General features: G+C 39.4%; 1 protein-coding gene across 2 annotated transcripts in view; it reads right to left on the bottom strand.

Annotated features, from left to right (window-relative positions):
- GUCA1C (guanylate cyclase activator 1C) overlaps window positions 1–12,843 on the bottom strand; it is a 35,116-nt gene extending 22,273 nt beyond the window's left edge. The window contains exon 1 of one of the 2 annotated variants that reach the window (XM_085073033.1): window positions 12,599–12,843. In XM_085073033.1, the coding sequence (XP_084929159.1) occupies window positions 12,599–12,802 (204 nt within the window). In that variant the 5' untranslated portion in view covers window positions 12,803–12,843. Of the gene's footprint in view, window positions 1–729; window positions 966–12,598 lie in introns of those variants that run through there. The other variant, XM_085073026.1, reaches the window with a different exon arrangement.
- Between the last annotated feature and the right edge of the window lie 630 nt (window positions 12,844–13,473).

Here is a 13,473-nt window from a genome sequence, read left to right on the forward strand (position 1 = left end):
AGTGCTCAAGACAGACCTAGAAGAAGATGCTCCACAAAAGTACCAGATGACTGTGTCTTCAGCCTTGTCTGCACTGCTAAGGAAAATATATATTGTCTGTCTGGGAGCCAGCTACGTTACAGAGAGCTGATTGCAGTCACAAGCAGTTATTGCAGTAGAAAGGAAGGTAAATTAGAAATAGAGCCTGGAGAAACTGCTTGACCTCTTCATTCAGTACTGTTTCGTCTTGTGATTATACGCTGTGTGTGAGCTCCTCATCTGAGTTATGTTTTCCTCTCTGCCACACGTTCAATATAGTACTCTGAGAAAATCCATTTAAATCCATTTATCTACACTGCACTTCATCTTCAGGTAAGTGCAGACCATATTTCCCCTTTGTCTAACATTGTTATAGGAAGTGAGTAACTTTGAGCACACCAGTATTTCCATATGCTTATGTACAAACACAGGATAAGCCATGGGTAGAAGAATAACCAATGAACTGGAAATTACATCTCTTTATCAGAGTTGTTTCTGGACATTTTTTTAAGTGCTCCCAGAAAGTACTAACAAGAGTCCTACTCCAAGCCCTTCAAGCACAGTCACACTTCTTTACTTCTAGTGCACCTTAATGGCAACGCTGTCCACAAGAGCAGTTTTGGGAGCAGAGCATGTAGAAGAGCCTGCAGGCTACAACTCACAAACAAAGCAATAGTATGAGATCAAAAGAATAAAGAAGAGAAGCTTTACCTGGTTCAGATCGAATATGTCAAACACTCGTTTAATGTATAAGTCTCCCTGTGGATCCAGCCCTTGAAGATCCAAAAGTTTCTTGAATTCGTGGAGACTAAGCTGCCCAGATGGACATTCTCTCATGAATTTGCTGTAATAATGGTGCATCTGTGCAGGGGCATCTGGTAACGATTCTTGGGCACCCATGTTGTTACACAGTAAGTGTCCCTTTTCGTCTGTTCACATTTCCATCTGTCAGGTTCAAAGTCTTGCTCAAGACCACAACTTAGCTTAATATGGCTTTTAAATGGCAACATTAAACATCTTACAACGTAAGTTTCTATTTTTATTTAGTGCCTATCTCTACTCATGAGAGATTACCTTTAATGCCCAGGTTTAAAATAGATGGGATTTCCATCCAGTGTGGCTAAAGTAGAAGCAAAGAGCACCATGGTCAAATTATAGTTCATCACTCTTCCATTGACTGCAAACATACCTCTTATGAAAAAAAAGAGGACATTCTAAAAGTGATTGATTTTGAATTATATACAAACCATTAGCAACACATAAGAGTCTAATCCTGGAATAGCTGTAAGGAATAACTATCATTTTTGCTGCAAAAAAGGATGGAAAAACTTATGAGTGCAAACAGAAATGCCTGTGATTACATCCTCTTTGCCTTAAGTGGATTAAGCTTTTCTAAAAATTGAGCCCTCTGGACTCCTCCTTGAGGTATTTTTTGTCATAAATATGCTATGTGGGATCTTGTAGTTGTGTGCAAATCACATCCTATTTCTTCCCTCTCAGCATGGGTTTCCAGATATAACACACAATTTTGGTCACCAGCCTTGTCACTTGAGTGGAAGAGGAATCTCTTACAGCAACTTCCTTAACAAGAATCCACTTAGTCTTGGTCAGTAAATCAGAAACAGGCTTGCTGTTGGTCACTGCTGTAGTCTTGCATTTTATTTTCTACATTTCATGAGCTGAATTCCTTCTTCCTCCATAAGCTCAGGGAAGGGGTTAGGTATCAGTAATACTTCTGTGCTGCTTAGCTTTTATACAAGGAGATGAGCAGCTCAGGAGCATTACTATAGGACAAAGAAATCTGGAGCTATAAATATCAATGTAAACATATGGGATATTAGTGATGCAGAAAAAAAGACACTGCCACTCCTTCTTTCCATTTATAATCACACAGTGGAATTAAAGAGCACAGTCTTGTGAGGTGGTGAGTGTCCATTAAAAATGACAACCATCCTCCAGCCTCACTTCAGCCAGAGAGCAACCAGTATCTTACAGGATCAGGTCAGTTTTTGAGAAGGACTCCCATACTCTTAGTCTGTGCTACAGCTCTCTCCACAAGAACATCAATAAGTTTATAATCATATACTTCAAAACACGGAGTACGAGTAAGAGAGCTTGAACACTTCTCAGGTGCCCATGAACCTCTGAAGATCAAACAGATAGAGACATTGCCATCAGTTTAGCCAAAACTGGTTCAGAACACAAAGAACGTAGAGCAAAGTGGGTAGCTGGTGTGTTGCCTTCCCTCCAGAGACCACCTCTCAGCCCAGGAGCTGCTGAGTGATCCTAGTGACTGAGGGAGAATGGGAACACAGCCTGTGCAGGCATTTCATCTGCAGATGTGTGCTGGCTAGAATGGTGAGGGGCAATGAAGAGGATGTGAGGAGAAGGGAGGGGAAAGGAAAGCAGACAAACCTCTCAGGGATGCACAGGCTGACCACAATCCGGAACTTTCTTCTTCTGCCATCATGCCCCGCTCTTAAAGGAATGACCAAGGATTGTGTCAAACAGCAGTGAAATACAAGTATTGTGGTTTAACCTGAAGTGGCAGCTAAGGACTGTAGACAGTTGTGCTCTCACCCCACCCTGCCCCTGGTGGGATGGGGAGGAGAATAGGAAAAACTGGTAAAGCTCATGGGTTTAGATAAGACTAGTTTAATAATTGAAATAAAATAAACATAGTAACTAATAATAATAATGCAAGAGAGGAATCAAACCCAAGAAAAAACAGTGTTGTACAATAGAATTCCTCCCCACACACTGAGCAATGCCCAGCCCATCCCTGAGCAGTGATTGGCCCCTCCCAGACAGCTCCCCTTAGTTTATAAACTGAGCGTGACTTCTGTGGTATGGAATATCCCTTTGGCTGGTTTGGGTCAGCTGTCCTGGCTGTGCTCCCTCCCAGCTTCTTGTGCACTTCCTCAGTGGCAGAGCATGAGACACTGACAAGTCCTTGACTTAGGATGGACACTACATAGCAACAACCAAAGCATCTATGTGTTATCAGTATTGCTCCCACTGAATCCAAAACACAGCATCATACCAGATACTAGGAAGAAAATGAACTCTATCCCAGCTGAAACCAAGACTGTTAACAGAATACAGGAGCAAGACTTATGCAGACTGCATATTTGACTTGATATGGTTAGGTTAAGAACTGTCCCTCAGTGACTCACCCAGTGCTAGTCATCCTTTCTCTTTTCTCTCTTTCACTTGGGCAATGACAGCTCTCTCCCATCTCTTCACATGACCTTGTGCAGACACTGGTCACAGGATTTCACTTAGGCACAGGGAACTTGGGATTTGCTCACATATACTGATCACTCTCCCCTTTCTCTTTTCTCTCCCTCAAATCACACACTACTTTTCCTTGTTGCTTCCAAACAGCGAGTCTTGGGAAGTGTGCCCATGGTGATTGAGGCACATGAGAGACTGCTGCACTGCCTTAAAGAAGGGCCCATTTTTTGTCAGATTTTGTACATTCGGGCAAACAAACCCCTTAGAATGTTAAGTTAAGTTTGGAATGCTTTTAAGTAATACCTGTTCTCAGAATCCTTTGAGCTATATAAGAATAACTAAAATACCTGTAAAGACTGCAAAAATGCCTGGGTAAAAAATTATCTGATTTACAGTTCAGTGTCACAGCATTCGTCACCCCTAGTAGAGGACTAGAACAGTGTATAATAGTTGATGTAACACCTGACATAAAAAAAAGGTGAGTTCTATGGGGCACAAAAAGACTAAAATTTATAACCCACCGCATAGTTTGACAGCACTTAGTGAGCTGCAGACAAAGCATGTGCTGAGATAGTAAAAATTCTACAAAAATCACCTGTTCCAAAAGCCAAAGGCATTGGACCATTCCTATTTATAAATAAAAATACAAAAAAATTGTTAACAATGTGGACCTGAACTGAATAAATTAATGTAGGAAAGCCATCTCAAAGAATGCTGAAACAATGGGCGTAGAGACTAATTGGTATATAGGAAACCCAGTGAAACAATTCCTAATGAGCTATCTCTACCAAACTAAGCTGATTCTAAAAGATGAAGATAAAACTACGGTATCTATTGAGATGCTTTCTGGAATCTTTAAAATATTCTGGGAATCAATAAAACCATACAAACAGGCAACAGTGGGACTATGCACTTGCACCGAAAGTGAGAGTCCCATAATAAAGATTTCTGGTTCAATGACAGGCTTTTGCTAAACTGCAACAACATGGGCACAAAGAAAATGCACATTGCAGGTAAAGCAAAACTGTCTCTGTAGGGAGTCATGAGAAAAAAAGATCAGATTCCTTCGTTCGGCTTTGAAAATGGTATAAAAGCTGTTAGTTTTTGAAGGAATATGATGCAGATTTCTTTACAAGTGAAAAAAGGTATTTTTTTGACAGTTTGAAAATAGAGGTCGAGCTTTTCTAAAAAAAAACACGACAAAACAAGGCTTCCCAGCAGGGTGATCAGGAACTAACTTGATAAAAAAAGAAGAAAAATAAAATAATAGAGGTGACATTCTCTTTCTGCTGGCTATTGTAAAAACAGTGGTACCTCGGCAGTAGGCAGCCCATACCCCATCCCTGCGTTGTGAAACAAGGAGGCCACACATCGTTCCACTCTGATAGATGCAGCTGAACTCTACCTCTTTGAAGTGTAATACAAAAAAGAGAACTGCTATTGCTTAAAATGGCAAATGCCAAGTTTTACGTGTATTTGAATGAAAAGTTTATCTACAGATTATTGTCTCAATTTATGTCATCTTTGCCAATTAACTTTCTGCATCTACTCCAGCTCAATTCATTCCCACTTTCTGTTTCCTTCCTGGGCAATTTCTGTGTGTTGTTTTCTCTGAAAAAAAGCCACTTGTCTCTCTTGCGTGACTCAGCTTTTGCTTCTGGACGTTGCCCCATTTCTCTTTCTCCATCCCTTTGTTCCCAGCACTCCATTGCTATCAGATGCTGGATCTGCCAGTGCTGGGTGCATATGGAGATGTGCCACTGCTCATTTCAGATGCAGAGGGGAGCTCTGTGGGCAGGACCAGGTGCAGCACCACGGCAGGCATTCCCATGTCCCTGACTTTAGAGCATGCTTTCCTTCTCCCCATTCTGCCATCTCCCTCTAGTAACTTCTTTGCCAGCTCCCCACAGGCACATGGCTACTCATCATCTGTAGCCAACTTCAGAGTTCATTTATGTCTCTTAAGGTGGATGCAACCTACCTCCCAGCTCACACAGACCTGGGTGAGGTGTTTTCAGAGGGACTACCTAGACAGCCCAAATGAAAGAGAGTTATCTGGACCAGACACAAAGTTTTGGAAAGAGAAGGTTATCCTCCCAGAAGAGCTGGAATGGCCCATCCTAGTCAGAAAATTTACCTATAAAGGCTCTAAGTGTTTAAGGTTTTTGCTTTTTTGTTGTTTGCTTTTTTTTTTTTTTTAAACACCCAAACTATTAGGTCCCAACCATCAACATCTTCTCCCTATGGACTCTACAGTTTTCTAACTATCTGAATGAGTGTTTATCTTCTCAATTTTGCATTTCTTCTCCTATGCACATTACAAGGAGGAATACCAAGCTGGCCTTTTTTTCTTTTGTCTTCATAAGGATGGAGCTGGCTTTTAAAGACTGACTCTATCATGAGCCAGAAAGATTTTGCCCCAATGAGGTGAATTTCTAGTAGGACACAACTCTAATCTCTCTGTCTGAGGTGAGAGGACTCACAAATTATTGCTAACTCAAGCATGGGGATGGGGAAAAGAGAGGTCATTGCTGCTTTCTGTGGTGTTTAAACCCTGTCACCATTGTGGGACAGACAATTACTGAATTATTCTCTCACTGAAAACACTGATCAAGCACTGGCCCAACTTGCTAGTTCAAAGATACATTTCTTGTGTGCCTGCTACTATAGTAACAAACAATAACTCCTTGAGTTTTTGTATAGCTTTAAAACTGAAAAAGAAGGCAGTGACCATTAAAATAACATATCTGTAGGAGCCTATTATGTCTGATTTCTTTTTGTAATACTGCTTCATTATTCCTGACATGGAGATTATGAGTGTAGCTCAGTGATACATGTCTTGGTGATGAGAAAGTCAGCTGAGCATTTCTTAGTTGTGCAGAGCCCAGTCTAGGAGGTTTTTTGTCATTAAACCAATTACAGACGTGATTTTGTGGGTGATGTTAGCACACATGCTGCAGTGCACCCATATCTATAAATAACCAGCAAACCATGCATAATGAAATAACAAGTCTTATACCTCCCACGGAACCATTTGTAGTGCAGTTCCTTTAGTTTTAATGATTATGGGAAGTGCTCTGAGATACCAACTTTACATTTTCCGTTTGGAGTTCAAGACTTAACACAATGAGGACCCACTGCTGAGGCTGTTATTTTCAAGGTTTCTAGTTGTCAAAAACATGCATCCTCCTTTGTCAGGAAGATAAGTCAGGGATACTTTCTCTTAGTAGCTCTTGTGAATTCACTGATTTTCCTAAACTCAGGGCTGGCAAGACCTTGGGCTGCACCTTGCCTGGTGGGCATCAGGGTGGGACTAACAATTCCTGCTACTGCTAACCTGCTACTTTTCAGCGGTTTTTCTACATTATTAGAAATGAAGGGAATGGGTCCTCTCATCCAGGGAAAATCTGAGAGGCTAACGAAATGTCCTGGCTCCAACTGGGAGAAATAAGAAGAGATCACTGAACTTTTCCATGCTGATGAACTAGATGGGGGGATCCCCAGAAATCTTCATGTTAATGGTAATAGTTCCAAATTAACCTCACTTCAACAACATTTTGATGCCACGGGCTGTTTTCATGAAGGATTTTAGATTAGACAATTTGGATTTTTCCACTTAATAATGCTACATATAGATCCTTAAACAACTCTAAGTCCCAGCTTCCTGTTTTTATCTGCCTACACAGCACAGCTAGTTGGAAGAAATTTGAATTTTATTTTTTTTTTTCCTACCAGCAATAGAATCCCCTGAGTTAAGCACTTTGGAAAAAAGGAAACCCAAGCCAATAGAGTCATCAGCAAACATTTAATTAAAAGACGAGGCTGTCTTCCCTAATTAGGTGCCGTTGTTTTGATTGTTTTCCTTGCTGGTGGCTGAAGCCTTTCCCAAAGTGAGCAGACACTGAGCCACTGGCATCTCCTAGTGGTGTGGGCTCGCAAGACAAGGGCTGCTGTTGCTGCTAAATAGAGCGGCGGTATTTCTGTCCAGTAATCCCTGTGCCACTGCTTTTCTGGGACACTGGAGAGGCCTTGTGGAGAGACAGCCGAGGGTCTGGGTCTTGTGGCTGCCACTGCCAGCCCCCTCTCCCTCTCACTGCAGTGAGCAAACAGCCACATTTATTCCTGCTTGTTGTTTCTGTCCAATTACCAGCTCTGCTTCTGATGGAGAATGAATCTCTTGTTAAGATTTTAACTATTTTTTGATGACTTTTTCTCCGTAACTGGCATTTCAGTTCCACAAGATTTTCAATTAATATACAAAAGGGATGAGGAACTATTTCCTCCTTCCACTCTTTGAATGCCTATTTCCATCTCTTTATACTTGTGCCTCAGTTTTGTAAATTTTTTGTTTAACATTTCACTTGTTTCTTCCCTCTCCTCAAAAGCTGTTATCTACTCATTCCTGTCTATTCCTCTTTTTTTGGTTGTACTTTTTCCACTCCATTTCTCAATTCTTTCCATTTATCTTCTTGAAGTAATAAAATCTTTCTGATCTATGCAATAATTAAAGTCTACCTTCCTTCCACTACCCAGCTTTAAAAGTTGTTTTTTGTAAGAGGTGGATAGGGAACTAAAACTAAAACTGTATAACTCTTTTAAAAGCGTTCCAAAAAAGAATAAAAATGGGAATGATGAAATAAAGTACAAAACCAGATAAGATTCATCGTAACAGTCTGAAAATGCAACTCAATAGGTCTGAACAGAATTTACTTTGGAAATGGTGGGGAAAGTAGTTTTTAAAAAGGAGAATGAAGACAAAAATATTCACACAGCCTACTGGCAGTGAAAGGGGAAAACGAGGGCTTTAAGACAATAATCTAGGCCCAACTTCAAGGAAACAAACTCGTTTAGGAGATTTTTGGAGAGTTTGTCAATAGGTGGGTCTTTCTCTTTGGAGTGACCTTGACATGTTCTCAGGTGCTTCTGCAGGGACTCTGTTAAAGACAAAACATGATATTTGTGCTCATGTTGTATAAGAGCTTGTGTCAGGTTTGCAGCCTTGGTACTCTTGCTAAAAAAAGACCCATGCAGCATCATTAGCATTGGAAAAAAAGTGTTCAGATAATCTCTCACAGAAAATATCAGGTTATTTAAATAAAAACACTGGTGCAATTCACACAACAGCACCTGAAAAAAGGATATAAATCAGAGCTAATGAAACTCAGGAAGGGGACTTTTTACTGAGAACAAACTCTTCATGACTCTCCAATTAAAGGTACATACTTTGAATTAACATCCCATCTAAACCAAGCATGGGATAAGTACTTTTCCTAATACAATCCTAAAATTAAAAAGAACTAGCAACATGTCCTTACTTATGTAATTCTGAAACAGTCAGATCATGGGGAGACACTAAAAAGTAATCATATTGCTTCATTTGCATAATCCACTTAACGCACATGTTCTGTTCACAGGCTCGGTGATGAGTTTTCAGATAATAAAGTGATAGAAATTTGAATATTTAAAGCATGCCACTTTTGTTATTATGGAAACTGGAAGCTGACAGAATCATCTTCAGCAGTTTCAAGTTCAGGGAGAAGCTTGCAGATACTTAAGCCTGCTCTTTGCTTGGAAACTCCCTTCCTATTTTTCCAATTCTAAATGCATGCTTGCTGCAATAAATTTAATCCCAAATTATTTTCCTCATCCACTATGTCATAGACATGGCAGTGATTTTTACTATCATGGCAGCAGAGAAAATATGATCCTCTATCAGAAGAAAATTAACACACAGAATTTGGGGGGAACTGTGTTTGGAGGGTTCAGGGTGACAAAGAAAAAGAAGAAAACTAATGCTGCAATTTTCAACTTCCATATAAAATCTCATTGTGCCTTTTTGTGTCTGTGTGTGTTATGCCACTTCAGAACCTTGATTTACATGTAGGATTTTTTCACAAACTGATTAAAATATATCTGCTTCTTCTGTTAATAAAGAGCTAGTTTCCACTGACCCAATCAGGTAGGTTGTTGTTCCATTGATGTGTAAGGCAGGACAGAGAGACTTTGTTCATCTGACTTGGAAAGAGCTGAGTCATCTTGAAATAAGATCCTTTGTCTCTGCTAAGCATGGAAAGGAGTCTTGAGCTGGATTTCTGCGTTAAGACGAGAATCCAGAACACAGTGCTTTTCCATTGTTCTGTGCCTGAGCTATGATCTTGTTAGAAGTGTCGATGCAGTTGGAATGCCCAGGAACACTCTGAAGATACTGTAACTCAGAAAGCCATGCTAAGTCGTAAAACTCCCCAATGCATTACTCTTGGCAAGCTGGTGTGGTCACAGCTCATTCTGCTTTTTACGTAAATCAGTCCCCTAGCCCAGTCTGAAGCCCCACAGAATGACTTCACAGGAAACATAAATTACAACAGATAAATATACACATCATATCAAACTAAACAGAGGCAGTGTGAATGCCAAAGGGGAAACTTATGAAATCCTGGCACGTTGTTTGAGAGGTCCTGGTTCTCGTTTGCCACAGGGTTTTCAATTAGGCTTTCACAAGACTTTATTCAAGGCAAGAGAAGAATAAAACTGAGCTACAGCTTATCTAGGTGCTATGTGCTCTATCTGAATAATGTAGTTATACTGCTGCCATTTCATTAAAATTGTGCTGTTGCTATTTAATCAAAAATAGGTTATTTTTATTATGAAAAGGGGAAAAGTAAAACACTTAGGTAAAACATTCTGGTTCACTTGATTCATTTCTCCAAGTGTTTAGGCCTTTCCAACCACAAATTTTACAAACAGATTGGGCAGGGATTAAAACTGGCCAGCCTTTTATCTGGGAATGGATGCCACATTCTTCATCTTATTTCTGTCTCCAAATGGATATAGACTATACAGTCTCATGTAATTGACGATTCTTAATGTGCCATTCCTGTTCTGCCTTCTAAATAACATTGCCTGGTTCTATTGCTGCAGCTGAGCAACAGCTCAATTAAGAAAACACACAATAAAATCTATGCCTCTGATTAGTGGTATCTAGTGAAGGATTGTTACAACATCTTGCAGAACTGGAAATGAATATCAGATATTCAGTGGGAGTGCATTATTAAATAATGAGGTTTTAAGCCTAGCAAAAGCAGTTTTATAGTGGATTTTATGAAGCCCTAAAGGCCAAATCATTGTTAAATTTCATTAAAATGGGGGTAAGGCTTCCAAACTGATAAAAAATTGAAGCATCTTTTTCTATCTAACATGGAACATTGATTAAACAAACCCTTCTGGGAACAGAAAAACAAAAGCCTAGACCCATACAAACTATGTCTTTTGTCCCCTAAATCCCCACACCCTGGTAACCCAGCTCCACCCTGTATTCCCTCTAGGCAAAAGCAAACAAGTGCCTGATGATTTTGTCAGCCAACTGTTGCCCTAAACAATGAATAAAAGCTTAACTCTGCATGAATGGCGCATTCATTCTGGGTGTGTCCTGCTACCCAGCTGCCAAATTTTATGAAACCAGTAGGAACTGATTAACTGAAATGCCTGCTCTTTGAAATGTGGTTGAAATATGCCAATTGATTGAAAAGTTGTGGGGATACCAGAAAAGGAGATGAGAGATTGATTGGTAGTAAGAGTCAAACTCTGCTGTGTATATACCTGGCAAGTTTAAGGCATACATCTTAATATTCCTCAGATAACTTGAGCAAACTACTCCATGGGTGATAACACTACTTGTAGTGGGAGAAAGGCAATTAGGATGTTTTAAAATAACAACAAATCAAAAGACATTCTCCCATAAAAAAAAAAGAAACAAAAAAAAAAAAGCCAAAATCCCTAACCCCCAAGCTCCCCATACTGTTCAAGAGCACTGAAGTGTCAAGGGCTTTTTGCTACTAGTACACATTAAAGCTAAACTTGAAAAGCTCTTAGGTGAGTTCAGACACTGTCCGTGTGCATTGTGCATGAAAGTTAGCAGTGATAAAGCTTTTCTGGGGAACTTAAAGCATCAAATTATTAATTGAAAAGAACACAGCAAATTAACAATTTCTGCCAGTCAGGTTTCATATTTGTAGACTGGAAGTTTGCTCATCATCTGTAATTAGCACATTTATTGAGTTAGGTGATGCTACTTAATCAAATTTCAGTATGTTTAACCATCTGGTAATTGTCAGTGGGAAGAAAAGAGCATGCAATGATTTTATAGGAAGAGTCCTTGAGGATTATAGAAGAAAGAATGACACAATTTCAAAAAAGCAAGCTGAAATGGAGGTGGAGATGTGTATGGAAATATGCATAACAAGAAAACAATGTAATAGAGATAGTGTTGGATGTAAAAACACATGAGGTACCTTATACTCAGCATTTTCTGGAACAAATATAATTAATTTTATAATGAAGAACAGAAAGGCCATTTCTAGAACAGGACACTGTCTGGAGTAGTTATGGCTACTATTTGGACCAGTTTTAACCTCCTGTTAAAGTAATTTATGTAATGTAATAACACATTTTTCATTACACCTCTGAGTTCATTGAGATAAATGATGTGGGTAGAGAACAGTAATGCTTTATTGGTTTTGTTAGGTTTTTTTATACCATGATGGGCCCATCTGTTCTATTTTCCAAAAGCTGAGTGTGTATTATTGACAATTCAGCCTAAATGCTATTTCAGTCAATGATAAATACTTTTGTAGGGATTACAGATGACTCTTGACTTCTTTTATCACATTTGATAGAAAGTGTTACCTTGGCTTAAGGGGAAAATAATTCTGGATGAGTCTCATGGCTAGAAGGAACCTGTATGAACACTTGTTATGTTGGCATAACAAAAGACAACAATGCAGCAATGCATCTAACAGCCGCTGGATGACCTAGGATGTTAAGCAATAAAATTGGAATGATGGATCAAAATCAAACAGATGTGCCTCTGGAAAAGGGGGATTGACAAATTAAGCCACAAAAGGTGCTTGGAATGAATCCCAAGACAGAAAGAATCATATTGTGTCTATGTTGCATAATCTTAAAGCATTAATACCTGTGGATTAAGCTGAACACTTACTGCTTTAGAAAGATTTTTCAAGCAGCTATGTAAATAAAAATAAAAATTTAAATTATTAATGCCCACTGAAAATAATAATAAAAATCTGTCTTTCAAAGATGAGAAACCATCAGCATGTATTAGAACAACTGTATGCAGCGTTCAAATTGGCAAAGCGTACTGGCAGCAGAGCATTCAGAATAGTTTGCCTGCAGCTCATGTTTGTCTGCTCGGAGTTTCCTATTGAATTACCTCTGAATCACTTCCATTACCTCTGAGCAGGGAGCTTGCAGCTCTCGGAGATGTGTCTCTGAGTGCATCAGATGATACAGCCGTAAGAAAGCCAGGAAGTCAGGAATGAATTCTTACCTGATTCATGTCAAATGTGTGAAATACTTGTTCAACATAGTTGTTAGCTTCGGGAGTAAGTCCGTGTAGATCCAGGACGTGTTTAAATTCATGCAGACAAAGTTGTCCAGATGGGCATTCCTTCATAAACTTTGTGTACCAGTGGTGAATTTCCATAGCATTAATGTCATCTGCTGATCCAGCAGCACCCATTGCATCAAACATACCAGGTAACCTTTTTCAGTATTTGTTCATCCAAATGTTGATTCTTGCTGCCCAACAATGATCATTCAAACACCAACTCTGCCTTTGAGAGCTACTTTAAACCTCTTACAATCCCTACCAAGATAGACTAAGTAAATATAGCACCCTAGCAAGATTACTGGCACCCAGTTTTAGTGCCCCATGGTTTTATCAGCTGATTACTGTCTTTGTGCACAGTCAGTCTGCAGAGCCTCAGATGAACTGATTATACAGGTTCTCATCTTGCACTTGCATCTGTGGTGCTAAAGCTATTTAAACTGGATGAATATTGAAAAAGCAATATGCAGGAACTTTGAGAGTAGTTTCTAAACCTTCATTTTAATAATTTATAAAGTTTTAACTAAAACTTAGAGTCATTTTAATACTTGGATACATTTTGTGCAGCTGCCTTGGAGTAACTGACTTTTTATTACTTCTGTATATACTGTGTTCCAAATCTTACCTTGTGGGTCAAAACTGCAATGCAATTTGACGTGGATAACCTGAAAAAACTGAAAGTGGTTGTACACTAAGCAAAAAAACCTTGCCACTGTTTTCAGACAGCAGTTCTACAAACATCTGAGTCTTCTCTAAGCCAGTGTTGTCCTGAAAATTGCTTTCCCACTGCCATTGCTCTTTCAATCCCATCCTTT

The sequence above is a fragment of the Lichenostomus cassidix genome, chromosome 1 (genome assembly GCF_008360975.1).
Source record: "Lichenostomus cassidix isolate B80296 chromosome 1, HeHo_3.0, whole genome shotgun sequence".
Classification (NCBI taxonomy): domain Eukaryota; kingdom Metazoa; phylum Chordata; class Aves; order Passeriformes; family Meliphagidae; genus Lichenostomus; species Lichenostomus cassidix.